This window comes from Falco biarmicus, chromosome 1 (assembly GCF_023638135.1).
Source record: "Falco biarmicus isolate bFalBia1 chromosome 1, bFalBia1.pri, whole genome shotgun sequence".
In the NCBI taxonomy this organism is placed as follows: Eukaryota; Metazoa; Chordata; class Aves; order Falconiformes; family Falconidae; genus Falco; species Falco biarmicus.
The window spans coordinates 102,027,611-102,055,318 of NC_079288.1; the positions used below are offsets into that span (position 1 = coordinate 102,027,611).

The following is a 27,708-nucleotide window of genomic DNA, read 5'->3' on the forward strand; positions in this document are numbered from 1 at the left end:
TAGTTGGTGCTTGAGCTCTTTGCTATGATGACAACAGCAGGGAACATGGATTTTCTGCCTTGGGAAGCTTCTCTTAAGCTTGATTGACATATCTTAATTACATTTTTATTCTCATTTAGGTAATTCTAAAACAATCATTAAGAATTATGAACATTTCCAAGACTTTCAGCATGTAGTTTAACCACACATTACAAATTATGTCTGATAAAGGGATCTTCTTGTGGATCTTACATTAAAGCTTATTCTATTAAGAAAAGAAAACCACAAATGAAAAATATTTTTCTGATAACATACATCAGCAAAACATAAACCAAGCATTTTATGTTGCTTTTACTTTGGTATGCAGATCCAATTAGCACTGCTACTGAAGTCAACAGAAGATGTCTTTATGAGTTTAAAACCAAGTAAATCCATATTGAAGTTCTGAACTATCTTCATTCTTGTCACTTGCCGAACTGTTCTTCACTGCCTTTGTTTTTGCTAGACCTAAAATTTTTGATAGACTAAAAATTTTGTTAAACCAGTCATTTGTTGACAATCCCAAAACGTGATTTCGCTCCAGTTTATTCGCATATCTAAAAAAGCCTGGAAATTATGTAAAGGCAGGTCACAATTTTCAATATGGTTTTCATGTTAAAAATTCAGAAAAGACACTGTATTGTTAATGTTATCTATATTAGACTCTCTAAGCTTGCAACGTTTTCTTTATTGAGAATGTGTCTTGTACCAAGTCTTCCTGAAAATTACGTAGACACCAAAATAGCTGTCATCTACATATTTCAGTTGCTATTCCCTTATATATCTTCAGAATTTCACCAGAATTTCCTTCTTTGTGGGGAATTAGAGACATAACAGTGGCTATGTGCCACTGGTGCAAAGTTCCCATCTCATTTTGGTTTTTTTATGGCACAAAGTTTCTGTCCAATAGAGTGTTGCATTGCTAACTTTCTGTTCTCTGTTTTTTCTTTCAGGCAAGGACAGACGATGCCTAGCCAAATTTTAATTCTGGTGTTTTGTTCATTCTGAAGAGGTTTTTTGTTCCAAGTTAATGGTGGAACGCTGGTATGAGGTGAGTGGCTGATTGAACATTATAAAAAGGGCTGTAAAAGGCTGAAAATCACCTGGGGAAAAGCTAGAAATACCATGGTAGGCTAGGGTTGGGGAAAGACAGAGACAGATTTGCAGTAGGTTCCTCTGATCACTATTTTGTTTTGAAAACACCTTCATGTGCTGATGAGGGTTGGTTTGAAAGCCTGTGTGCTGGCAGCCATCTAGCATCAGAAGGAGAATTACAGAAAAAAACACTTAAATGAATCTATGAAAACATCTTGTCTCTTGTCGAGAAGGGCATGGGAGAAAACTTACAAAGAAACGTCTCAAAATGTTCTAGTTTGTTTTAAGTGTAGAAAAGAAAAAGGGTCCATTTTACACAGTGGTGTACTAATAAAGATCTAGTTCAATACCCTTATGATGAGGAGTGTGGAGCTCCTGGAAAGCAGAAGATGCTGGTCAAAATGGAAGTGCAAATGAATTAGTATTTTGTGAATTCCAAGGAACTGATGACAAAAAGTCCTAAGTCCCATGAAGACTTAAAAAAAAAATTAAAGCTCTTGATGTGTCTTGTTTTGCTAGCATTTCTTCTTGGGCAATATAATTCCATGCTGAAAATTGGGTGGGACGCAAAAATCCGGAGTTGCACAAGAAGGTATTTCCATTGCTGATTTTAGTAGATAAACTTGGATCTGAATATGACATAAAGCAGGAGGGAAGAATTATAGCAGTTTTCACTGATTCCCAGTTTTCAAAAATAATGTATAAAGCAAGCATCTATTCCAGGAGGTAAATTAGATCTTTTGGCTCTTGAGAGAGAGAAAGTGGTTGTTGTCAGTCTTTTAGTCCCAGTCTTTGGTGTGCACTGTAAAGTGAAAGTGAATATTCTGCCTTGGAGAGGGGATTTTGCAAATATCTGCTGCTCTGGTCCGGTGAAGCCAGATGTGGGTCTCTCTGGAATCCGTGCTGTTCCCAAGACAGACGTGTTGCAATAGGACAAAGTGCTGATGGTCGTTTCTGGTATACACCATCCTCTGGAGGAAAACTATTACATATGCAGATACACTGAAGTCTGTTGAGCGGTAGCCAGTGCAGGCAGGACTTTCTCAAGGTTGTAGAGAGGGAGGAGCAATTCCAGGTCACTTGTAAATGGCAGGAAAGGAATGGTGGGAGGGAAAGGGAAGAACATGTTTCATACTATCTATCCACAGGTGTATTTTGGCACTGTCAAGGTCAGGGATGGAGGCTGCTTACCTCCAGCAATGCCCTAGTGCCAGTGAAGGAGACAGCTTTTCATATACCTTAGTTTCCTCTGTCCTGGTTCATCAAAATGCAGAGTGCTTTCTTGTTGCGATGCAGTGAAGACACCACCTATCTGTGTGCCTATTTTCCATAAGAGAGATGTGGAGGGTAAGGGATAGGTCTGACTTCTCCTGATAGTGGTTGACTTCTGAGTGAAGTACACGTGATTTTCCTAAGAGCAGCTGCTCTGGGTGAAATGGAAGATCCAACTAGCCCAGCTTCCTGTCCTGGATGGTAGCCGAAACCTTACTTCTAGGAAAGAAGACAAGAACAGACTGGGCGAGAATTGCGCCTATACTGCCAACCATTTGTGTGACATGGACTGCCTGAGCTAGGCATCAGTCTTGGGATTTTTGACATATGTCTGTGTGTTACCTGTAGGAGGTTCTTGTAAACTCGTAATATTTACAACACCCTTTGCTATGACTTAGCCACAAGTTATGCAATTAACCACCTTCCTTTGTTTTCCAGCCTGGTTGCTGCAGTCAGACAGCTGACTATGTCTGCTCAATCCTGAGGCATTAAGACACCAGAGGTGAAATGTGGGCCACTTGGTATAGTGGCCTTTCAGTATAAATACCTTCACATAGCATTGCTCTGAATAGAATGTACTTCCTTCTCCAGTCTCTTAGGAGTGTCACAACGCTTTCCCAGGAGAGCCTTCTTTGTCACTCTGACCTGAAGTGCTGGACTTCGGGCCTTTCTGCCCAACCAATAAAACAAGAGGACATTCATCTCTCTCCACAGGCATGCACTGTGGAGCCCGTATCATGGTAAATCCATGTGGAAAAATTTATCTGTATTATACCCCAAGTACTTTCAAGAAAACTGCTCAAGGGCAAACCAAATGAGAAGTAAATAGCACAATACACAAAGAGTAGGAGCATGCATTTTATTTTGTAATTGTTTCTGTATTGCTGTATTGGTCATAACCACAGAACACCATAAATGAACATGACAGGATTTGGTGAGTGTAGTAACAATGCAACTGGCACCTATCAGGTAGAGTAATGGGGCCTGTTCTGTTTTATTATGGCTGCTTAACCTGGGGTGCGTGCAGGTGGCATGACAGCCACATCTGCTGAGCATTTTGTGGGTTAATCAATCCGCTTTGTAGCAGTCAAGTGGGACAGAATAGGAAATTGACCCTGTCATTATAAAAGAGTCCTCTGATTATGTTTGTATGCAATAATGGTCAAATATCAATATGCTGAGGTAGCGGGTTCTTCCTTTTTACTGCTGAAGTGTTTTCATGTCGTGCAGGCGCTGTGAGAGGGCGAGTTCTAAGCAGTTCTTTGCCTGTATATCCTCTCACACCAGGGTCAGTCAGATGTGCTGCATCTGGATGGAGGAAAGGCTGGTTTTGAATCAACTGTGAAGTAGTTCTTCTAACTGTTCAGCATGAGGAACTTTCCTTAATGCTCATGCAGTCCTGATTTTATCTCTGAAGTAGGTTCAAAATGCAGAGGGCCTGTAAAATTTGAAAGACGGTTTGTCACTTCAGCCAAGCTTTGAAGTGACATGCCTGAATATTAGCTCTCACATGATTCTTATGACTTTGGAAAGAACTGATGGACTCTCAGCTCTTTGGAAAACATCCAGGTTATTCAGAGGATGCAGGTTTGTACTCTAGGACTGTACCTCCATCCTTGTCTCAATGTTGTATGTACAGGTAGAGCAGAAAGGGTAATAGAAGCTATGGTTCTGAATATATACTGTCATGGTTTTAGTTTAAATAATGATGTACTAATCAATGTCAGCATGTAATCTGACAATGTTATTAGATGCCATTTAAAAGACAGCTGATGCTGAAATATGTGAACTGCTTTTGACTTAACTACTGCCCATGTATGAAGAAAGATTTGTGATAAAACTTATGCCAGGGTAGTCTGTCGCTGCTACGAACATATAAAAGTATGAATGTCAAGGATAAAGATGGTTGTTGAAGCAAAAGTTAGGAACATAAGTCATGTTAGCATGCTCTGTTCTAAGTCTGAGTCTTGGTGTGAGGTGGAAAATAGAATTTTGTATTTTTATTTTTATTTTTTGGTACAAGGGATGTTGACATTATTTGATTGTATTTGGATGTAAGCAGTTACATGAATCTTTTATTTTGCTGTCTGTGGGTACTAGCTAGTGTGGGTGGGAGCGATCCATTAAACACAGCAGGGAATTTGCTGGGGAGACTGGCTGAACTCCTGAAACACTGTTCCTGCCATACAGGGAAAGAGTTGTCTGTACTATTAAGGCCAACCACGTGATTTGGTGCCATTTGTAGGCTTAAATATAAAGTGCTGGGGTTTTCAAAATTGAGACCAAACAACACTATGAAATATGAACTGTAATGGGAAATTTAGGGCATGGTTGTATGTTGGGGTAGATTAACTAAACTCCGTGGAATTCATATTCATAAAGGTTTGTAAGTTTGCATAAAAAAGTAATGAACAGGCATATTGACATAGGTGTGCATTCTCTGTGTGATTTAAAAATAATACTTGTGGAAAGAACTGTTCATAACATGAGCCATTTATTTTAAATCTCTTCTGAGAATGAATTAGAAACATTCTGAAATTACTGACCTAATTTACCAGTCTGATTGCAGTGGGTATTTCATACAGGTATACACACAAGTATTGATCACCTAAACAATGTTCAGCTCCTGCCAGCTATCCTATAACTGAAGTGCTCTTTTCTTAACATTCTAAAATTTTTTTGTTTCAGTAGCAATGATTCTGACCCCGAACACGTGAGCTCTCTGTTCAGTGCGTGTGTATGATACAGGTTTAAACCATTAACATGCAACAGCAAACTTGGGATTATTTAGAACAGGTACCCTACAAGCTAGTCAGATAAGAATTCATCTTGCAATTTTATTTCTAATTTCATGAGAGAATGCAGAAAAAAAAAATTCAGGTCACACTGATTTAGCTAATTAAGAATACCAATAAGAGTTGACCTCAGTCCCAGAAACTCACAAAGATGGCTCCAGCCGTGTCATTGCCTGGGGGGCTTAGCTGGCATATCTGCATTATCTAGGGAGACAACAGCATTGCCGTGCCTGTTCTTGTCCATACCTCAGCCTTCTAACCTGTGCAAATGTTCTGGATCTCAAGGAGCAGCTGAGAATGGCAGTGCCTCATAGCTCTGCCAGCAGAAGGTATAAAAAGTAGCTCTTTTAATCTACTTCAGGTTGCACCAGCGCTATGATTTTAAGTCACCTTCTTCAGCCTTGCCAACTTTTTGGTTATGGCACAGCTTGAATAATGGGCTGTCAAAGCTATTTGCAAAATCCTTTCTATTCCTCTTGAGAAGGCAAGGGCAGACACAACTGCACTATGCAGCAGTTCTAGCAGCATAATTATGGGGGCACACGCCTTAACATGCAGACAAGCTTTTAACTAAAGGGCTTCCAGTAAGAAATGTAGATGTGCTGGCATAAAAAAAAAAATGCTCCTTGTGGATGTGCATTCTTGTCTGTGGCTTCTTGCCGTGCAGCTTTCCAGGGCAGCCTTCTAGTGGGGTGCAAGCTGTGCAATGCTGGTGCTGTCATGCTCCAGTGAAGCCCTTCATCAAAGGTGCAACTTGACTTGACAACACAGGTTTTCTTGTAATGGACAGTTCCCAGCATAAACTAAACTGTCTTGGGATAAAGAATGCCTTCTAAAAAATCTGCTTTCGCATTACAATTTGAGTTACATAGCTGTGTTCCTAAATGACTTAACATTTTTCCACCATTTTGAATATAGATAAAACTTGATGTTTGCTGATATGGAAAAAAAAACTTTTCCCTTCCTTACACTGTTAAAACCTTAAGATTTTTTTTTATGCCAGTCTTTTATATATGTTTTAGCAGTATGAAGCAAATCAGTGAATTGCAGCTGCCTCAGCTGGCCTGAATGTCAGGAAAAGGGGTTTAGGCAGCTGTTAAGATAAGAATAATACTGGTGCGATTTATTCTACTCTATATGAGCTTAGCCAGAAAGGAAATACATTCTTAGTGTCTGAAATCATGCGACGTTTACAACATCTTTTTTCCCCCTGAATTTGAAGCATATGTGCTGTGTCAACGCAGCAGGCTTGTATCGTATGTCATGGCAGTACTGTACGTCATAGCCCCAGTCTTGCTCCTGGCCCTGTCTTTAGTGCATGTGGTGCCTGGTTCCATCTGGGAAGGAGTCAAAAAAATTGGCTTCGTTTGTTGTTGGTACTTGAGTTCTAAAAATATATTTACAGATTTTTAATTTCCCTGCAGGTGCTTAGGCAGAAGATGATAACTATTTTTCTAAGCTGTTAGCCATTATGTAGAATTTTAATGGATCTGGACCTCTTTGAATTTATGTGCTTCAAGAGGATTATCTAAAGCTTCAGACAGCAGCACCCTCAAATGCTAATCTAACCTAAGATTTTCATGGTGCAGTTAGTAAATCTCCTTAAATTCCAAAACAATTGGAAGTGACACTGTGCTTGTCTGAACAGGGAAATGTGAAGCCAAGATAGAATGATATAACTGTAGTATTAATAATTGTACTAGTGTTACAATCATTGTGAACACTGGCCATTTCTTACTTGCAAAGTGGTAAGAATGAAATGGAACAAGTCATTCGTATTTCAGAATAAGTCCCCTCAGCAAATTTTACTGTCAAATACTACTCATATCTTAAATTCATAACCCATGAACAATTTTAACTCTTTTAGCCACGTAGATTCTACTGGCTTCCAGTCCGACTCAGACATTTACATGCTTACATCACTTCTGAAAATGGCATTTACTGTAGGAAATGTCTGAGGATATTTGGAACCTTTTATCTCAAATCACAATTATTTTTCATCTTCATTCCCCAATCCATCTCTTCACTAGTTTTTGGGGTTTTTTTTTCCTAAGGTTTTTACAAAGTGTCAGCTCTGATATCATTCTTTTCAATCTTTCTCATTTTTCATCTAACTATACAGCACTACTGTGGGGATATATATGGGGAGGGGGGGTACTTGTACCTTCAGATAAAACAACTAATCTGTCATTGAAATTATGTGACTAAAACTTCAGTACATAAAAATCTTCCAGAATGAGCATGGGGACAATTTAATCTTAAAAATAATTTGTCTAAGAGCACTCCCACAGGAAAGAAGATGACAGTCAAGCTTGATCATAATGTGCTACCCAGTTCCTGCCCAGTAGTGAGTTTAAGGTATATAATGCATTCCTACCCTTACAATACTATTATTCATGTGTTTTCATGGAAGGAAAATTTTGCTAATAGTTAAGCGATGATGACTAGTAAATTGGGTGTGTCTTTGGAAAAACCCTGAAATGAAAAATTGCTGTTGCACAGTAGAGAGAACTGGTATTTTCCATAGTTCAGTAAGCTTTTCGTAGTAAATACTGATGAGTTGTTCCACAGGACAAGTACTTAGATATATGGCAGTCATGAGGCAAAGGCATCTGCAGGCTAGGTTCACCTGTAGTATAACTCTGTTGGCTGCAGTCGTGTGACTCCTAGGTTGAACTTTTATGTTTACTATCAGTGTAAATACGAAGTTGGAGGCCATTTCCTAAAGATGCCGGTCTAACTTTTCACACCTTGTGATTGAGGTATGTAATATGTCAGGTGGGGTGGGACAGAAAGTCATTAGAAAAGTAGCCAAATAATTCAGAGTATGGGAAAAATCCCATGAGATTTAAGGAATCTGGAATTGCAATCTTTGCCATAGCACACCTACTGCAGAAGAGTTCTAGGGAACTCTTTAACACCCAACACCCACCCTTTAACTATGCAACTTTCCTTCACAGGGTTTGAAAACAGGCTGACAACATAGAAAATACTGTTCAACTAGCAAATGACCATTGCTATTTCATGCAGAAAAGAGTACTAAATTACAGTTCTGGTGCAAACAAAAAGGGCAAGACTTGGCTATAGTGCAACCCAGATGCAGTCCTTCTGCTGGAAAACCTTTGTGTGTCAATCAGAGTAAGCATAAAAATAAAAGAGAACAGAAGATAGGTAGAAATGTACATCTTGTTGTGTGCTTTACTGCATTTCTCAATAAGAACTGTTTTTACCATTCCTTCCTGTTGGATGGTATGAAGAAATCCAATGGAAGTCTTCTCTCCTATTTAGGCTAAACAAATTGATAAAAAGCACGTTTGCCTATAAAACTTTCCAATCGTATTACCACGATGTTCCATTTTGTTGACAAGAGAAGATTTTAATGTCTGTAGGAGAGATTCCTGAATGTGGTAATTTGTTGATTTAAAGAACTGGGAGGACAATCCTTCAATAGTGTATGACAGTTCTGGGATATTTATGAGTTCAGTTTCCCCATTGTTAAGTCAGGGGTGGTAATAGGTCATTACCTCCTGTAGAGCAGAGACTCAGTTCCCCACTGAAGAAGGCTCTGAAGTTAAGAAAAGTTTTAATTTGCTCTCATTCATCCATGTGGAAGTCTGTCCTTGTACAAATGTAGCAAGAGTGTTGTTCTTGAAGTTCATCATGTGTTTTTTGTCAAAAAAATACAAAACTCTACTGGACAGTTAAATGACTAGGTATTTTCACTATATAAAGAAATATAAAAGTGGCACGATGGAGGCTTCGTGGTCCGTATACTTATTTCTCCCACATAAAGTAGTTGGTCTAATAAAGGTATCATCATTACAAATAAGTCTGACAAAGATATCTTCATTACCAAGAAATCTTGTCTTGCTGACCAATGGACATTTACTCCCTTGTGGCTTAGAATGAAGTGCTGGACAGAAGTGGCTGTTTCAAATCCCAAGTGCTGGTATTCAAAATACCAGAATGGCTAAAAGAATCCACATTTCTTTTCTGATTTTGACTCTGCATATGAAAGAATTATATGCATATTCACTGTTTTAACTTAATACTGAAAGCAGGCTATTTTTATTTATTGTGCCACAAGCCTTATGGGTGATTTTTTTATGAATATACTATTTTCCTTGCAGTGAATCAGTATTTCCCACATAATTCCCACATAATTCCCATGACATCTGGCATCAGAATGGCAAATTTCCTTCTGACATATAATGACATGGGTGATAATTTAGAGTGCCAAAACTAATGCTGTAATGAGTCAGGCCAGTGCAGACAGGAGCAGGGAGATGTCACACCCTCTAAGGAATCTTTAGTGTTTTATTATTTTCCAGATTTCCTTTTCATTTCCTCATCCTTCTTCCTCTTCCTTTTGGTCTGGACTTGTCCAGCTGCTTTCCCCTTTGGATCAGTTTATCTTATTAATCTCTTCAGCTGTTCTAAGAAACTATTCATACCAGCGCTTTCTGTGGAAACTACCTGAGCACTTAGATGGGAAGCAGAGCACCCTAGAATTACAGACCTCATGTGAAGCCTGTGCAAGGAGGTAAGAATGCTACAATTAACTTCGTGGAGGTTTTGATCTAAAGACTTATGCAAAGGCTTTTAATGCAGAATTACTGATGCTTTATTTCTCATTTCATTTCTCATTAACTGGATCCATTTCAGAATGCTGACCTGACTCCTTCACAGATAACTCACAACCTTTGCAGTGACCACACTAAGTCTTTTGAATGCAGAAGTCTTGTAGTGTCCACTTGCTCCTGTTCTTCATAGAACATTTGCTTCTGTAATTCACTGAGGAAGAATCATAAAGCAGCTCACCTTATTAAAACCTCAAGATAGCCGAAGACAGCACAGATTGCAACATAAGGATGCAACATTCTGTATATGGCTTTACAAAGCACATTTCAGCTGGTCTGGTCTGAATGTGATCTCACCCTGGTGCTCTACACTCATTGGCATCTCCCACAGAGATGCTTAGTTGATGACCAGTCTTACATAAACTTGGCATTAGGAATGAAAAGAATAATGCTGGGACAAGAAGTGCAGAATTCAGACTCTGCAGGTACCTTCCGGTAAAAAACTGTGGCAGTACATGGATGATGCTATATTTCAGGCTCCTAAATAGCCCTATTGGCAGAGTGGTGTAACATATGTTTTTATGCTGGCACCATTTTGTATCAGTGTTAGCAAGTGTCTAGGTTGCTGTGGCTAATTCTTTTCATTCACCACACCAATTTACTCAGCGCCAATATTATCTCATAACTTGGCCTTGGTTTTTGGTGGTTTCAGCTCAGTGACAACATTATTACATTACTCAGAATGTGCAGATGGAAAAGATGCACTGAGATGGTGACTGTCTGAATGAGGACAATTTGTTTTGTACTTATCATTGGCTTTTTATGAAGCTGGATCAAGAAAATGCTTCATGAGAGGTTAAAGTTGTGCAGATACTCATGCCAAGATGAGCAAAGCTTCCCAGGAAAGACTGAATATAGCACTGCTATGTTATGTTGGGATTCATAATGATGAGCAATTTTTCATTGCAATTGCTAGTCAATCACTTCAGGAAATCATAGGGTGGAAGAATTCTCTCAATTTGATTTGAAAATTCCTATTGCTGTTTTTGAAAAAAAACCAACCCAACAAACCAAAAAAACAAACAAACCAAAACAAATAAACACTAGTCACTGTGTTTTGCTTGAAAAGATTTGTCCTTAGGGAAGATTTTCATTTCCTCCTCAACTCAAGATGGAGAATATTTTAAAATGTCAATGAAATACAGAGACAAAACTGTTTTTTCAAATAGTTTAAAAATTGACTAAAAAGAGAGGTAAGTCTACCTGTGATGCTTTTAACACCTGAACTCTTTCGTGTTTAAAGGGACTGACCTTTAATTAGGTATCTCCTGTCTGTTACTACTGCAAGCAAAATATATCTACCTGGGGAAATCCCACTTCACTGACTGCCAGGAACAGAGGACAAAGCAAGAGGCCATCAAATGCTGAGTCCTCATTCACTGTAAATTAACACTGGTAGATGTGCATGTTAAATTGGGTGGTGGTTCCAGGAACAAGGAAAACCCCTTCATATAAGGGGAAGGAGCTTCTGAAAGGGTAGGTTTTTCTGTGGTTTACTGGACATGATTAGTTCAAGCAGAATTTATGCGCCAGTTCTGACATGGTTCTGATACACAGGAATGGCGTAATCTTTCAAGGCCATAGTTAGTCTTCCTCGTCATGCTGTCAAGTTTCTAAATCATCCATCCACAGCGGAAATTAGTTTCTTTTTATTTTATGCTGACATTGCTATTCCTGTGGTCAATCTAGGGTATGAAATCAGCAGCGTGAGGATCAGAAGGTTGACTCAGCATACTTTACAAAACAAACCGCTCTGTTTTATTGCCTTCTTATTTCATTTGGAGTATAGGGGAGATTTTTTCAGCTGCTTGCAGAATGCAAGGTGACAGAGGCCTTACTTTCTATCCTGGAAAGGCCGTGATGTTCAGGGCCTTAGGACAAAAGAGCAAAAGAGCAGAACGGCAGCATCACGTCTCATTACACGTTCATCTAGAACAGTATCTTGACACTCATAGTGACCAATAATGAATTCTTGGGAAAGAACAGGGAAAACATATAATTTACACTATTACTTTTCCTCTATATTTTGCCAGATGCCAGGAATTTGAAGTTGAGGAACTTCTTGAGCAAATACAGCATCTCTGTGTTGAATAGGCCTTACAGGATTTTCCCTCATGAATTGGTCTACTCACTGCCTGAACCCCTGGCAGTGTTTAATATCCACAAATAGGTGTAGCAAAGAATCGCACAGTCTAACTATTTAAGAAGAACACATTCCTTTTGTTTCTGCTGAACCTGCCATCTACTACCTTCATTTTTTGCCCTGTTTTTCTTTTAGATTGGAATTGGTGATTGACCATTCCTTCTTCTCCTTAAGCGTGCCATTTACAGCATTACAGAATTTTGTCATGTTCCCTCTGTCATGTCTTTTCCAGGCTAAAAAGACCTATTCTGCTTACTTCTTTCTTATACTGTAACTGTTATTGCCTTTGTTGTTTTCCTTGGAACTTTATCTTGTTCTACTGTACAGATGCCCTTCCTCCTCCCCTCCTCCCTATTTAGCTGGATCACCTCCCATGTCCTTTGGAACTTGGATATTTCAAAATTGTTAGGGTGGTTCAGCTTGTGGCTTTTCTCATTTTTAGTATGATACCTGTCTGATGGTGAAATGCCATCAGTACTGCCTCTGCTGAAATCCACTCTTATGTCTGGACAACTGTCTACAGTGCAATTAAACTGCCATGCAAGCAACTATAATGATCCCTGGTTTTGAAATTAGGTATCATCATTTCATAACAAGATCAATATTTTACCTGAAATATTAATTGTGTTTGAGAACCATCTTGAGAAAAATCAGCATGAGCCAAAGAAGAAAACAATATGAGAGTGATTAGAAGACTGAAGTATTTATATTTTGCAAAGGGATAAAGGGTTTATGCTGTCCAAAAGGACTATAGGGAATTTTTACAGAGACATTATTGAGGAAAGAAGGAAAGACGTATTTATGCAAAGGTACTGCAGGGGGAAAACATTGGGAGAGTTGAATTAATTCTGGGCAAAGGTAGACTGGAAGTTAGAAGAACTTTTTAAGTATTTAAGGAGTAACATTTCTGCAAGAATTTTTGCAATGGCAGATATGAGGGCATGAACCTTAAATCTTTTTGTAGGTGGCAAGACTCTGAGCATGTTTGAAAACATTAAGGGTACTTCATATACATTTGCTTCCCATTTCATTTATGAAAAGGTGAATTTGTGGCTTCTAAAAACCTTTTTAATGGAAAATTCTTTGTGACAATGATAGCTTGGTGACAAAAGCAGAATTACTGTGACTCCACTGTTTTAAGTTTAGAGGAATAGTTTATATGCAAAGACCCCAAACCCAGTTTTTAAACACTGAAATCTTACAGGATTTGCATCACTTCATTGACCATATTGACTTTAAGAAAGTTTTTTACTGATATAAAGAAATTCCTTTTTTCTCTTTCTTTTCCTTTTTAATGCTGTCCTCCCCCCCACCCCCGCACCCCCTGTCTTTCAGTAAGAATCTCTTTTGGTTAATGTTTCTTTATTTTGAAAACTACAGCCCTTTTAAACTAGACAAAACTGTACTTCATAGCCCTTCAGAGTTAAACTTGGAGATGATTTAGTATAACTACTGAATCCTTGGCATTGCTAAACTTGTGCAGGTGTTTCCAGCTGACCAATGCAAGGTTAGGTTTTGGTTAGGATATTGCTTTAAATGCTTCTGCAGTTAAGCACCCTGTAAAATTTTGCCATCAGATACGAGAGTCTGCTAGTGTTGTGACAGCCTACTGAGCCCAGCAGTTTCTGTTGCCAGATGAACAGTCTGTGCATGGAGAGCAGTGAGGATATACAATGCTAGAGTGAAATTATGAATACTCTGACCCTGGAGGCATTTAAAGGCTAATGGCATTTTTATGCAGCTTTCTCTTGCTTGCAGAGATGCCTCTTTCCTTTACTGATGCCGTTTCTTGGATGAACTGTAATACAGATACCATAATGAGTGACAGCAGGCACAAAACAGTGAGATTAATTTACAAACATCAAAACCAGACAAAAATAGCTTCACTTTTAGTGGAAAATAAAATAATTGTTTTCTTTTTTTTTTTTTTTTTCTTTTTTGTTGAATGTTTGATTCATTTGCACTTGGGGGAAGTCCCTTGAAACTGTTCTAGGATAAGTTTGCCTGGATAGCTGTTGTGTGTAATTTATCTCTGAGGAGTTGCACCCATCCATAGACACAAGAGAAGCTTGTCCTAATGATCATTGTGTCTCTTGGGCAGACCAGTTGACGCAGGGCAGTGCTGAATAACACTTCTCTGTTGCTTCCAAGACTGTTCTTCCAGAAAGCCTAAACATTGCCCTTGGCGATGTGGAGCTGAACGCAACCCTGAGGAAGCCTGGATCAATATACTTGTTTGAAAAATATGACACATAACGGTTTGTTTGTTTTAAATTACTAAGATCTATCAGGTAGGCCTTGTTTCTGCCTTGTCCAAAGTTCAACTAAATCTAGTGTCCCTGTATTCCTAGCCCTGCTTTATGGTGGGAAAATTACTTGGGGGGAATTAGAGAAATCTGGGACCTAACAGAAGCATAGTATCACAGAAAGCTTTTTAGGGTAGAATACAGCTCTGCCTTTCAGGACGGCTGGCATGCATGGAATCTACATCACCACAGCTCCCCAGACAGTGCATCCTGCCAGCTCAGCACATGCTGACGGGAATGACAGAGGGTGGAGCGGAGCAGAGACACCGCAGCCAGGCTCTGTCGTGCTCCCTGCAGCAAGAGGAATCTGACGGTCTGGTAAGCTTCATAGCAGTTCTCACATGAAGAATATATGAGATGATGTCCATTGCTGAACTGACCATTGTGGTGAAATTACTTTCCTTAAATGAAACAATCTCATTGTAATACTAACACACACCTCCACCCCAAAGTTACCTGCCTGCACCTCACTGGGTACGTGATAGCAATCAGTAACAAAAATATCTATGACCAGAGTCACTCAAGCTCCACCTAAATGCAAAGAAAATGGACTGGTCCTGGACTGAAATAAATCTAAAATTGTTGTCTAAACTCCTGAAATACCACACTTCAATTTAGTGTCACAAGGTTAGGTCAAGCTGACGCACCCTCTAAAGCTGTAAGTTCTGGCTGACAAGCTGATAAGGTGTCACGACCCCCATACATCAACAGAAACTTAGTTGAAAGTGGGACAAAAGTAACTGTGTTAGTGGGAGATCGTGACCCTCAACTCAAATAGGCCATCCTGGAAAAGGGCAAAACCCCTCTTGGAGAGCGCGTGGCGTTAGTGAAAAACTTCAGCAGTGCTATCTGAGGGTGTGCACTAATTTACGTTGGAAGCGAGAAACTTTTAACCAATCTTGAGTATGATAATGAATATGCAATGTACTATGAAATATAAAAAGTGGACAACTGAGGGGAGAAGTTAGGGGAGACTCCATCGTAACTTCTGGGAACAGTCGATGGGCTGAACCTGTCTTCTACCCCCATAGGGACGCCTGCTGGGTGAGAACTTTATTCTATGCCTAACTCATGCTAGCTGTTATTAAGTGTATTGTTTTAGGCTTGTTTTGCAGTCAGTGTATAATCACTGGCAATCTTTGAACTTTACTCTGTCACAGACTTGTATTTTGTATAATAAAAATCTTCAGCTGAAGTTCATTTTGCGTAAGTTTCCAGAGATTTGAGTAGTTGTCGTAAGGGATTTGTCTCAGTGACGCTGTCGGCGGAGGTCCCTGAATAGGTTAGTTGAATCGCCCTCCAGTACAATGGGCTGTCAAAACGTGCGTAGTAGAAGGGTGGTCAGACACAAACATCTTGTCTTTCTTGGGAAACTGTCAGGCTGATCAGGTATAAACAGTTTGATGAAACCTCCTTTCTTAGTGTGACAACTATGCAAATGGGTCTCAGAGGAAAAGCACTGAAGATTGCACACATGTTGATGTTTATTCTGGAAAAAATATGCCCTTTGGTAGAATAATTCCAGTTACTAGGTAATCCTGGCAGTTACCTGTGTAGAATCTTGTTAATTAGCATCTTCACCCATTTGGCCTGGGGATCTAAACAGATTTGCTGGCTGTTCTTCAGTGTTGCTCTGCAGTGGAACAAGCATTTCACTTTAATTAATATTGGCAACCTGAGGAGGTCAGAGGAGGACATAGACAAGCCTGAGGAGTATAAGCTAAAGGGCTGCCAACTTTTCAGCATTCATTAGCCATAACTTCTCTTTACTTACATGATTTCCACAGTGGCACAGTGTGGGCCCTTAGGAATGATTTCTACGTTGGCCAGGTGCTTTGGCAACATCAATCCTGTGACAGTCTGGATGCAGTGACACCGCAGCTCCGCTGCCAGCATCCTCTCTGTGAGGAAAGGAAACGGAAGCTTATAATGTCTACAATTGAACCAAACTGACAATGAAAATATTAAATAGAGAAAGCAGAAGGCATAAAAAGTTCATGCCTCAAGGTACAAATGGATTGTTATTTATGGGTTTAAGGTAGTCCCTTTGCTGAGCAAGAACAGGACATTGGAGATCTGCAGACTTTGTACAGATAACGATTTATAAGTTCCCATTACTACTACAATTACTTTGGCATCCCACAACATCAAGTGCAGTGAAAGGCTACTCTAAGTGTGAGGCTCCTATCTTATAAGAGGAAGAAAAAGCTAGATGAAGAGGCTGACAGCTACTCCCCCTGAATGCAACCTGCAGGTGAAACCTGTTTGGGCTAAAACACTACACTGATACTTGGTGTGAAAAAGCCACAAAAACATTCAGCTTAGAAGCTTAATCAAGGTGCTAGGAAAGGTGGAGTGGCCTCTGAGGAAGCAACTCTGGGTGAGTACTAGGAGCAAGAAACCCAACAAGCTTTGGGAAAGAGCTTTTTGATTTTTTGATTAAATTACGTCACACACTGTGCAGCACCCAGCTCCATGGACTGAATTTGCTGTTGCCTGACAGTCCTTCCAGACTCACTTCGACCCAGTGAAGAAAAAAAAAAAAAAGTTATCCCAGCTTCAGGGATTGAGTACAGAGCACCCAGAGAGGTGATGGCAGTTATCCAAGATCACAAGCTGTGAAGCCCAGGGCTTTCCCAGCTCCATGCACTGCAAAGACTGGGATATCTTCCTGTTCTCAGGTAAGATTATCACAGGTTAAAATGCACAGTCACAACTCTCACATTTATCCACTTTTCCTGCTAAGGCAAGCGACATCTTCAGCTTGTAATTCCTGACAGTTGAACTGTGGAATATATTTGAAAGTGGAGATTCAGTGCTTTGAGGGCAGTATCAACAAGAAGCAAGGACAAGCTCCAGATAAAGGGATGTGGGGTGCACAGACACTCTTGCTGAGATGAGTGGGGCTGCAGGAGCCAAAATCCCAGTCAGTTGATCAGTCCTCTCTTGCTGTGGGTAGTCCTGACATCCCTTAAGACCAAACAGCAACCCCCTTGACCTCACCCTGTGCTTATTCTTGTACCTTGATATGACCATCCACCTATTTCCCTTCTTCAGTTGTCCTCTGCTCAGCTGAATCTGCCAGTGCTTCTTTTGGCTGACCAGCACCCTCCCTACCTATCTGGCAGAAAGCAGAAAGAAACGCACTTGAAAGTCAAGCATTGGGAAGCACAGAGCATCACAGCACAGCAGCAACATCCCATCTGCAGGCTAAGAAAAAAAAAATGAGATTCCCAAAGGCTGTGCCAGGGCTTCGCTGCAGGTGTGTGTATTGATACAGGTGGCCTGTTAGACAGTTGTCCATCCTGGAGGTTGGTCACATCCAGCTCTGTTCTGGCTCAGGAGAGACTGCAGATGTAAGTCATCCCAACATGAAGCCAGGACATAGTAGGAGCAAGCATCCACATTGTGCTGAGAATTGGAAGCATTCCAGACCCCTAACTTGGCATACTTTCTGCCCACAAAATACTTTTTGGAATTTCCCAGCAGAATTTGGGGTTTTTTACCCTCATACTTCTCAGGAAAGAGCTCTAACAGACAGTAGTTTATTAGAAATAGATGATTGAAAGTAAGTTGAATATTCCAAGCTTGCATCTCAGCACCTGTTATCATAAAAACAGCATGAAAAGTGATAGCGATGCAATATGCCACACAGTTACTGCAGACTATCATTTCTGAGTCCCTGGTTGTAATCTCATTTTTCTCAGAATATTTAAGGGACAAGTTCACCAACGTCAGTGAATGTCCACTAGCAGAAGAATAATAGGAGACAAGAAATAGACCCACTCTGACAGTGTGACTATGTTTTTCTTGGCCTGCTGCCTCAAAGACACTTTGAGTGTGGAAGTCCTGCACACCTTGAAAACACTCTGTGTAGCTAAACCACATGTTAGAAGAATTGTAATACAAAGGCAAATAAATGGAATTTTCTTACCAGGAAAGTTGCCCATGAAGGAGAGAATCAGGAGGGAGATTACAGTCTTGCTATCCATGACTGCTCTCTGTGCCTTCTTATGGTGAACTGAAAACAAGCTCTGCTGTGTCTTCAGACCCACAGGGGACTGCTGACAGTCTTCTACTCCAGGATTTGCTTCTCATGCACATGTACATACAGATTAAATTACTCTCTCTCCTGCCTTTTGCCACAGCCAGAGCAAGTAGTGGGAAAATCTGAGATGAAACAGCTTGTGCTAGCACACCTGAAACTGAGCAGTAAGTTGGAGACACTCCGTTTGCTGTGATTCCTTCTTAATTCCAAGGAAACAGTAAAATACGAAGAGAGAATAACATGCTGGTTAAAGCAGTGAGAGACATATTAAGCATCATTGGTTGTCATAATTTATAGCTCAGTACTTGCTTAATTTTCTCTCAGTGCTGACATACAAGACAGAATCATGACATATAAGAATCGACTTAATAGAACGTTGGCAAATATCTAGGTAGTAGTGTTATTTGGATAGGGCCAGGAAGTCAGAGCATTATCACCTTAAGATAATGAACTTTAAGAATATCTTACATACACTGACCTGCTATCCCATATAACACGCAGCACACTCATGGGCCAGAGCGTGCCAGGGACTCTTCCTGTCCTGAGGACCCACTTGGCTGTAGAAACTTTAGCTGTGTGGATGAGACATGCCATGCCACATGCTCTGATATCCAGAAAACAGCCCGTGACCTCTTGCATCTTTTAAGATGTTTTTGAGGAGGTTTGAGTTTTCAACACCTGTGAATATTAGGCAGTGTTTTTAGAAGGGGCTTAAAGCTGTGCTTTAACTTTGTCATTACAACTCCCATTCTTTCAAAAGTAGTAACGTGTGGTTCAAGATTTTTTTTAAATGAGGATTTGAGTGACTTGTGCAACACCACACACACAAAAATACCCCACCCAAATCACTGTGGAAATGCTGGGAACAGCTACTATCTCCTCATGCTCCCATCTATGCCCTTAGCCCTCTTTGCTTTTACTCTATTGTTCTCAGTCAAGGACAATTTAATTCCTTCTTGCAAGTCCCTTCAGATTTGCAGGCACAAAGAGGCTGCCTCTTATTATGCTCTTGCATTTAACTCTGTTGAATACATCTCTTTTTTCAGATCTTTTCTTCCCACTTCTTTCTACGTGTCTTTCCTGAGATGAAAATTCAGATTTATACTAAAAAAAAAGTGTGTATTTGCCACACTGCTGATCACTGTCCCCTGGCTTATGACCAGACATGCACGCTGCATGGTGCTTTTGATTCCAGTCCAGCCCTGCCTTCTCTTGTAATGCATTGCTGATGACTTTTAATATACCTAAAATGTTGTATTCAGAATCCAGTCGATGATACAGAACCGTTTTGTGCTGTTATGCAAGAGTGGTAGCTCACAAAATGAACACATATTTGTGGTTTTGTGTGTATATTTGCATATTGTGAAATTGTAATTTCATGAAATGACTAAACTGTTGGTAATTTTAGAAAATGACTGAAAAAATAGGTAAAAGTGCTAAGAAGCACCTAATTACAATATTTTTTATTATTAACTCAAAAGTACAAGTAAGAATGTTTTTTCCAAAGCATGTATTATTTAGAAAAGCACTTCCTTTCAAAAACAGTAAAGTTTGCCACTCTACAGTTCTAAGATTATTTTCACAACTGAGCCTATTTCATGAAACAATGGGAAACTTTAGGGGTTTTGTGAGGTGCATAGATCACTCTATCGATGGCTACTGCAAGGACCGGGATAAAAGACTTGTTCTATGTGTATCTGTATTTATGTCTTTCTGAGAAGTTAGTAACATTTCCTCCAAAGTAACCTTTCAGCTTTGGTCCATATGTTAACTTGCATAGGGTTTGACTTCAGTCCGTTGTAAGTAACATGAAGGCACATGTTTTTGCGTTCTCAGCAGGTCTCAGCTGATCTGTAATACTTGCATTTTTGTAATCAGTGGAGGAACCTGCTCCTCCTGGTCCAGCATCTGCAGCCCAATGGGCTTGTTTCCACCACCTGAACATTTGTAGTCGCAAGCTTGCCCTTAAAGGAGAACAACTATGGTGCAACGCAAGGCATAAACTCTGGGACTGGTAAAGGACTTGTGCTCTGAGACCAGCATAGGTATATCCTATGGAATTCCCCCACAAACAGGAAAAACAACGAGGTTGGGCTCTAGGCATATAGTGACAAATGGCATCAATGGGATGGTCAGGAGGGTAGATTTGTGGTTTCAGCACAATGATGAGGTCCAATGGAAATGTGAACTGCATTGGTCCCATCTTGGGAAGAGGCAGCTATTTTTGTGGTAGAGTTAGGATGGTTGAAAAAGAGCTGGACAGTAGAGGAAAGGAGGGAGGGAAGGAAGGAGGAAAGGAGGGAAGGAGGGAGGAAAGGAGAAGCCAAGTGCAGCTGGTTCTGCAGCCCAACACGGTGTGACTAGAAGTGAGACAGAAGAGGGCTGAGGTCATTTGTGATCATGCTTCCTTTTTGGGAACTTTTTACTCTGCTTGGAGAAGTGGGAAATCCAGTAGACTTGCTTCAGCATCTGGATGAATCTCATCAGAATCTGCCTAGAGCAGTGAGGTCTCATTGCACTGTGGTGTAATGGGTCACGCTGTTTCTCTGTGTGTCTGCAATAGAGCTGACATTGCCTGTATGGCAGGAGCAAGTTGGCTAGCACGGGTCCAGCCGCAGAGCTTTGGTAGCCAGACATGTTGCATATGCCTGGGTTCAAAAGTGACCTACTTCCTTGAATTCCTGAAGGGCGTTTTGAACAAGGAGATGCTAGTCCATTAGAATGCCAGGAAAAAAGGCGGTCAGGCTCTTGTTTTTCTCTGTCAAGTATTGCCTAAAATGGCATTCATTGGAGCTGTTACTATGCAGAAGAGGATGATAGTAAAGATAGCCTTCTGCCCCTACAGATGCTGGTAACCCTAAGCTGTGCGATACCGAACCGACCTCCAGTCAGGGCACATGGTTTCTGTGCGGATCTGAACTGCAGGAAGGTTACCCGGATAAGAGTCATTCAAGGTCTTTTGAGGATTTTCTAAAAAGAAAATTACTCTATTCATCATTTCGACTGTTGGATAAGAAGCTCACATGGGAATTTGTTGCTGCAGTTTTAGATAAGGGCAAGGACACGTAGCTAATCACCAGCACCGAGTGGGAGCTCGTTGCAGACCTCTCCATTACAATGAGCTGGCTGAACTTACCCTGCAGTGGGGGTATATGCAGTACGGGGCAGGGCTGGAGGCCAAGCTGTGCGTGCAGTGAAGGGGATCACCAGCTCCTCAATGCACAGGTCTCAGTCAGGATCACTGTAAGGAGGACCTCTGGCTTAGGTGCCAAATGGCACAGGAATCTAAACACACATGAAAACAGCTCCCATAGAGAGGAAAAAGAGTGAAGTTTCTCTTTTTCTGGCTAATAAAAAGGGAAATATAGTCTGAAAGAGGGCAAAACATTGAAAAATGCAAGGAGAAAACTGTGTTAGCATAAATTTTGAGGAGGAAGATGTTCTCGGGGAAGACAGTAAGTAATCACTCCACCTCACTGAGTAATGTGGACTATGAGGGAAAACTGAATTCTTGCCTGACAAATAGTGTCGTACTCATTTGGAAGCTGCTGGTTTTCCTTACAGCCAGATTTCACTGCATGACTGAACCAGTAACACTTGTCATTTAAACACCTTGACCTTCTAGGTAGTTCACATCATGACCCAGTGGAATAGCCAGCTGGGTATACAGCATCTATCATTTGAGTCATTTTGTGATTTCATAATATGCAGCTGATATAACTAGATGTATGCATGTGTGTGTGTGTATATATGTAGTTGTCGTATTATAAACCCCACCCTTTGATAGACATTTTATTTATTTAATTATATACATATATGCGAGTAACCCCTCCCATTCTCCATTGCTTTTTGGCATGTAGCTTTGTCCAGCTTATACTTCCTGAATTTCTTCTCTCTTTAATGTTTGCAAAGTTGACTAATTGGATTCACTGTTATCCTCAGACGCGGGACGTCTTTTTAGCCCTTCACTACTCTAAACTTCTGTACTCATCTGATGGATAAGTCAGGCAAAAGAAATTATTTTCCCTGGAAAGGTTTTTAATATAGTAAGACCTTTTCCCTTCAAGAGCAACAGTAGTAAGATGGTATCACTGCAAAAAAAAAAAAAAAATTCTCCTTTTCTGAGTGATGCAACACTTACACCTGACCACAACAGCCTAAATATTGAACTTGAAAATTCTGGCATTATGGAGAGAAAAAGCTATTTGATACATCAAGAACTTTTCAAAATTCAGTAAGATTTTTCTCTGTGTCCACAACTCAAAAAAATAATATCCAGTTACTTGCTAGGTGATGAGGAAAATATAAGGAACAAGGAAAATCCCTGTTCATATGCATTTGCTTTCCAATGATTTCTCTCAAAGAAAAGCTAGAATCTGTGATGAGGTTGAGCCAGCTTTTTCAGGTGCCACAGGGGAACAGTGTATGACTCTTAGCCATGTCAGTAAGGCCAGGATAGGGTCATGCTTTCAGATAAGGTTCTAGTGAGTTTCATGAGCAAACAGCAATTGATTTTTCTGTCACTAAATATGTATTATGTATCTAGTGACTGAAGATACTGTTTGCACTAGAAATGTGCACTAAAAAAGAATCTAGACATGGAGATTCTTTGCTTTAGAAGGTGTTACAGCTGGGACCAGAACATTTCTTTTCCTGGAAAATAATTTTCTCTTGTAAACTGTCATGGTTTCTTACCGCAGCAGACAGTATTGCTCCTTCCCACCCAGCAAAACATGTTTAACTTTAAACACAGCCCCACTTCAAGTTAAACCAGAATACAAATTCCTGCAGATTGCAGGGGCTTACTTGGATTCAATACAGCCATCCTGAGGTTAATCTCTCTTCACCTCAGCAGCTCCAAGTAAAGGGCTTAAATAATGTGCCTCTGAATCTACACGCACATTAGCTCAGTAGTAAGTGTCCCCGAAACTTCAGAGCAAGCTGGACCACAAGTCTGCCTGGGAGCCCCTGGCCAAACACAGAGGTTACTGCTTCCCTGCCTCCCAGCCAGCCAGACTGATGCAGGTACGCAGGGCCATTTAACATGGAATTCACCAAAAAAACAGCGTATTTTCCAAGAAAATATTTTTATTGCATTATATTTTGTTACATGATCATTTAATGATAAATCCACCTTTTTACAGAAATACATTTTTCCAAAGCAGAATAAGGGAAATTACTTATTCTAGATTAATTATGACAGTATGTCATACAAGTAGACATAAAATGTCTAAGCCTCTTCAAAACATTTATTGTTCCTTTAAATCTTGTGTATAAATACCAAATAATTAATTGTAAACTCATTTAAAAACAAACAACCCAACCCACCCCAACATTATCTTTTAGAAACCAAAACAATCTCGGCATGAAATCATACAATTTCATGGAAATTATTAAACTGTCATAAGTACTGAATGGAGTGAGACATCACGAACAAGCTTTCTGTAATTTCATTGTGCAGTACCTTGGGCAAAAAAATTCTGGGCATTCTACAGTAAAGGCTAGGAAGTTACAGCGGGGAAAAAAGGTTGAGCAAAACATTCTGAGCCCAAGGCTCGTTTAGGCACCTGAGGCAGCAGACTGAGCTTGGCTGCACAGTCCTGCACTTGCTTCAACCAGGATTCCCATGTAATCCTGAACGGGCACTAAACCACCAAGTGCCAGACAGCGCTGACACAGAGCTCACTCGCTGTTCCTAACGGAAGGATTACCCACCGCCATCGGCACCGCCCCTCAAACCTCTGCCCATCAGACTCTCTGCAGGCATCTGCACAACAGTCTCCACGATGGACCCATCTTCTTTTCGGATATTAATGCTATTTATAAGAACTCGTTGGCAGATAGTATTTGGAGAGAAGGAGCCTGCACAAAGGTGGGGCTACTCCGATTGTGAGAACCGCAGCAAGGTTGCCGAGAGATGACCAGCAAAGCCTAAGCCGTCTCATCAAACGGATTCGATCAATTAGCTCAGTCAACACATATGTAGGAGTAGGCAATAATAAATACAAGGGGAGGGAAGGGGAACGTCTTAGGGGGATTAAACATAGAACAGCTAGTCTACAAACTCATCAAAAACAGGAATCCAGCTATTATCTTCTTCCAGCATCCATTTCCCAGTGCTTTCTGGCAAACACAGGCAGCTTCACTCGGAGCTGTTCTTCCGTCAGAGCTGGTTATGTGAACTGCAACAGGCAGAATTCAAATTATAAAGGCAGTCAGGAAATCTTTCCTTACGCATCCCTGCATGCCCCAGATACAGAGTCTCACAGATGTGTCTTCTGGAAAAGGTGCCTGATGGTGCTGGTGGGCCACACTAGCCTGGTACTACAGCTAGATCTGCATCTAATCAAATTTATTTATATTACATATATTTATATATGTATAAAATCTAATTCATGTGGATATTCTACCTGACCAGCTGGGTTTTCTCTTCCCAACAAAGAAGCCACTTCTTTGGCAAGTTTGTGGTGTTACTGGACGGATTTCCCCTTCAAAATTAATGGCAGAACGTGGCTTTTTATCCCTGTGACACCCACAGGAGTTTCAAACAGCCAGAAGTGGTCCCTGGCCTCCCGAGGGGCTCCCCACGCTCACCCCGGGTGGCTGGGGTGCAGGGAGGTGGGCTGCGGGGGTGAGGGGTGAGGAGAGCGGGGTGTGGGGGAGCGGGGTGCTGGGAGCAGGGTGCGGGGTGCGGAAGAGTGAGGTGCAGAGCGGGGGTGCGGGGAGTGGGGTGCGGGGGTGAGGGGTGAGGAGAGTGGGGTGCGGGGGAGCTGAGGGGCTCCCCGCGCTCACCCCGGGCCCGCTGCAGCCGGGGCAGCCGCCGCTCGCTGCCGCCCCCCCCTCCCCCGCGGTACCTGTGGTGGATCCGGGTGAGGATGAGCTTGACCCAGGGCGCGGCGGGGTCCAGGCAGAGCGTCTGTCCCTGCTTCGTCGTGGCTCTGCGGGGCGGGGGCGGCAGCGGGTGAGGCCGGGCCGGGAGCGGGGCCGGGGTGCGGGAGCGGGGCCGGGGTGCGGGAGCGGGCACTTACATGACCTCGGGCACGGCGCAGTGCGGCCCCTCGGCGAGCAGCTGGACGCGGGCCAGGCGCCGCGGCGGGATCACCTGGGACACGGTGCGCAGGCAGCGGCAGCGCAGCTCCCCGGCCAGCGGCGCGGCTGCGGGCGAGAGGCAGGGGCTGAGCCTGGGCTGCGGGCCCGCCGCGACCCCCGCCCCCGCCCCCAACGCTAACCCGCCGGGCCTAACCCTAACCTCAGCCCGCCGGGCCGGCCCGCGGCCGCTTACCTCGGCAAAGGGCGGCCAGCAGCGGGGGGAGGAGGAGGAGGAGGAGGAGGAGGGGCAGGCGGCGGGGGTGCGCGCTCATGGCTGGTGCTGGCGGCCGAGGTGCTGCGGGAGACGGCTGGGCCGCCCCGTGCGCCGCCGGGGCTTTTATCCCCCGCCGGGAGCCGTGGGGCAGGAGAATGTGATTCACACGCCGACACACATCTTTCTCCTCCCTGCACATCCTCGGGCGACCGCTGCTCCCCCTCGTCCCTGCTTGTGACCCGCCAGGCGGGCACGGCACGGCCCGGCACGGCACGGCACGGCAGCCCGCAGGGTGCGGGAACGCGCTGCGGGGCGCGGTGCCCTGCCCCACGGCTTGTGGCCGCAGATGCGGGGCAGCTGCCCCGCACCCCAGGCACGCCGGGGGACCGGCGGCGGGAGCTTCCCGGGAACGGACTGTCGGGTGGACGCCAGAACTGGGGGATAAATGTAGCCCAGCCCCAGTTTTCTTGGAGTTTGTGAGCCTGAGAAATGCTAGCGGAAACTGAGACATGCAATCCTTTGTCTTCTGCATCTGGGATCAAGTGCACATTTAATTTTAGCACCTGCGTTTCCCTGCCAAGCACATGTAATTCCATTGCAGATTTAGTTATCAGATGACAAGCAAAGACCCCTGAACGTTGTGCAAAGCAATGAGTGGTAGGGCCCTCTCCAGCCAGCTGGAAACATGTCGAGGCTTAAAGTCTGCCAGAGGAGCCGGGGTGCCTCTGGGCAGCAGATACAGCCCAGAGGTGCTGCAGCCATCCCACCCTTTCTTCCCAGCCTTTAGGGATCATGCATTGCTTTGTTTTGTCCTCCAGCTTTTCTTTGGACTGCTGTTGTGCTTTCTGGGGCAGAGTGATTAATTTTTTTCCCCTAAGCTCTTTCCAAAGATGTAATAATTGTGTTATATTTTTTACTTTGGTCTGGGCAGCAAAAGAACCAATTTGATATTAGGCAATCGACACCTCAATTCTTTCAACTTGGGGCAGGAGGAGATGGCAGCACAGACTAATTTATTAATGCTGTGTCTGCAAACTTGTAAATCAACTCTCTGCTTAATTGCAAAATATTCCTAGGAAGAGGGAAGCTGAGAACAGAGATAATTTTGTATTCAAAATTTCCTAATAAATTTCCCTGTGCACTGACCAATTTCATCGTCTTGCCGTTGATAAGCTGACTTTTCTCCCCTTGGAGCTGGGTGTGCACTCACCAATGTGGTCATTGCCGTTGCACTCTCTGTGTTCCTAGGTCTGCCAGATCTGTAAGTTTGCAGGCAATTGACTTATTTCTCACTTTTGCCACACTGCCGGGAGTTATGGTAGCACTAAAGTAACCAGAAGGGGAAGATCTCAGAGCAGTGGTGAACTGTATTTCTCTTCAAAGTGCTCGCCTGTCATCGTGCTCAATCTGCCAAAGGCTAGGGAAAAAATGCCTAATTCCTTCCTGTCTGCACTTACTTCTGCCTCTCTCATGAGATTCCTGAAAGAACTAGAGGTTCTAGCCCGATAGGTTAAGTACCAACGATGAAATGCTAGCCTGGATGCTGGTCCTTGCTCCACAACACCAAAACTCTGCTACAATCCTGCCTATTGTGAAATTTCCTTAAGAGGTACCAAGGGAAAAATGGCATTTTCATGCTGAGAGTCCTCTTTCTTCAATACAAACGTATTCAGAGTAGAACCTGAGGTGATATGCTGGGTGTGCCCAATGCAAAGGGATCATAAAAACACAGATGAGCTTTCAAATGTAAGGAATATAGTCTCTGTGAACTCTTTTCTGACTTTTTCCCCCCTATACTTGAGGTTCCCTCCCTCGCTCCCCACAACATAAATTAACATTTCCGGGCTTGTGGCTGTTTACAAGATGTCATTATATGCTGGCTTTTGTTTATTTGGGTAGATCTTTCCTATGCTATCAGTTTGTTTTTCTTTTTGTGGCAATGCTCTGTGCTAACAGGCTTTCTGCTGTGCAAAGCACTGGCTCAGCAGCAGCCTGGCTCTGGGCGCAGTCGTCTTGGGGTTCGGGGTAAAGGCTTTGCTTGTTGCGTTAAGTCCTCACGGCACTGACGTCAATGGCAACGTAGATGAA

The 27,708-nt window shown here is 42.3% G+C and overlaps 1 protein-coding gene across 1 annotated transcript; it reads right to left on the reverse strand.

Moving 5' to 3' along the window:
* Positions 1 to 975: 975 nt before the first annotated feature.
* On the reverse strand, positions 976 to 26,696 carry LOC130144210 (uncharacterized). Its single transcript, XM_056327598.1, has 6 exons — positions 25,600 to 26,696; positions 25,346 to 25,472; positions 25,172 to 25,255; positions 24,484 to 24,499; positions 16,044 to 16,258; positions 976 to 15,902 (listed from the first exon to the last, which is right to left on the reverse strand). Exons 1-6 carry the CDS (start codon positions 26,150 to 26,152, stop codon positions 15,815 to 15,817), a joined length of 1,083 nt encoding a protein of 360 aa, XP_056183573.1. The 5' UTR covers positions 26,153 to 26,696; the 3' UTR covers positions 976 to 15,814.
* Between the last annotated feature and the right edge of the window lie 1,012 nt (positions 26,697 to 27,708).

What these genes read in the sequence shown, in the direction of transcription:
- LOC130144210 (XM_056327598.1), bottom strand. Translation starts at nt 26,152, where the DNA reads ATGCAGAAGACAAAGGATTGCATGTCTCAGTTTCCGCTAGCATTTCTC. An exon ending in GCTGGCCGCCCTTTGCCGAG is followed by an intron (nt 25,473 to 25,599) that starts GTAAGCGGCCGC and finishes TCTCGCCCGCAG; the next exon opens with CCGCGCCGCTGGCCGGGGAG. An exon ending in TGTGCCACTGTGGAAATCAT is followed by an intron (nt 15,903 to 16,043) that starts GTAAGTAAAGAG and finishes GTTCCACTGCAG; the next exon opens with AGCAACACTGAAGAACAGCC.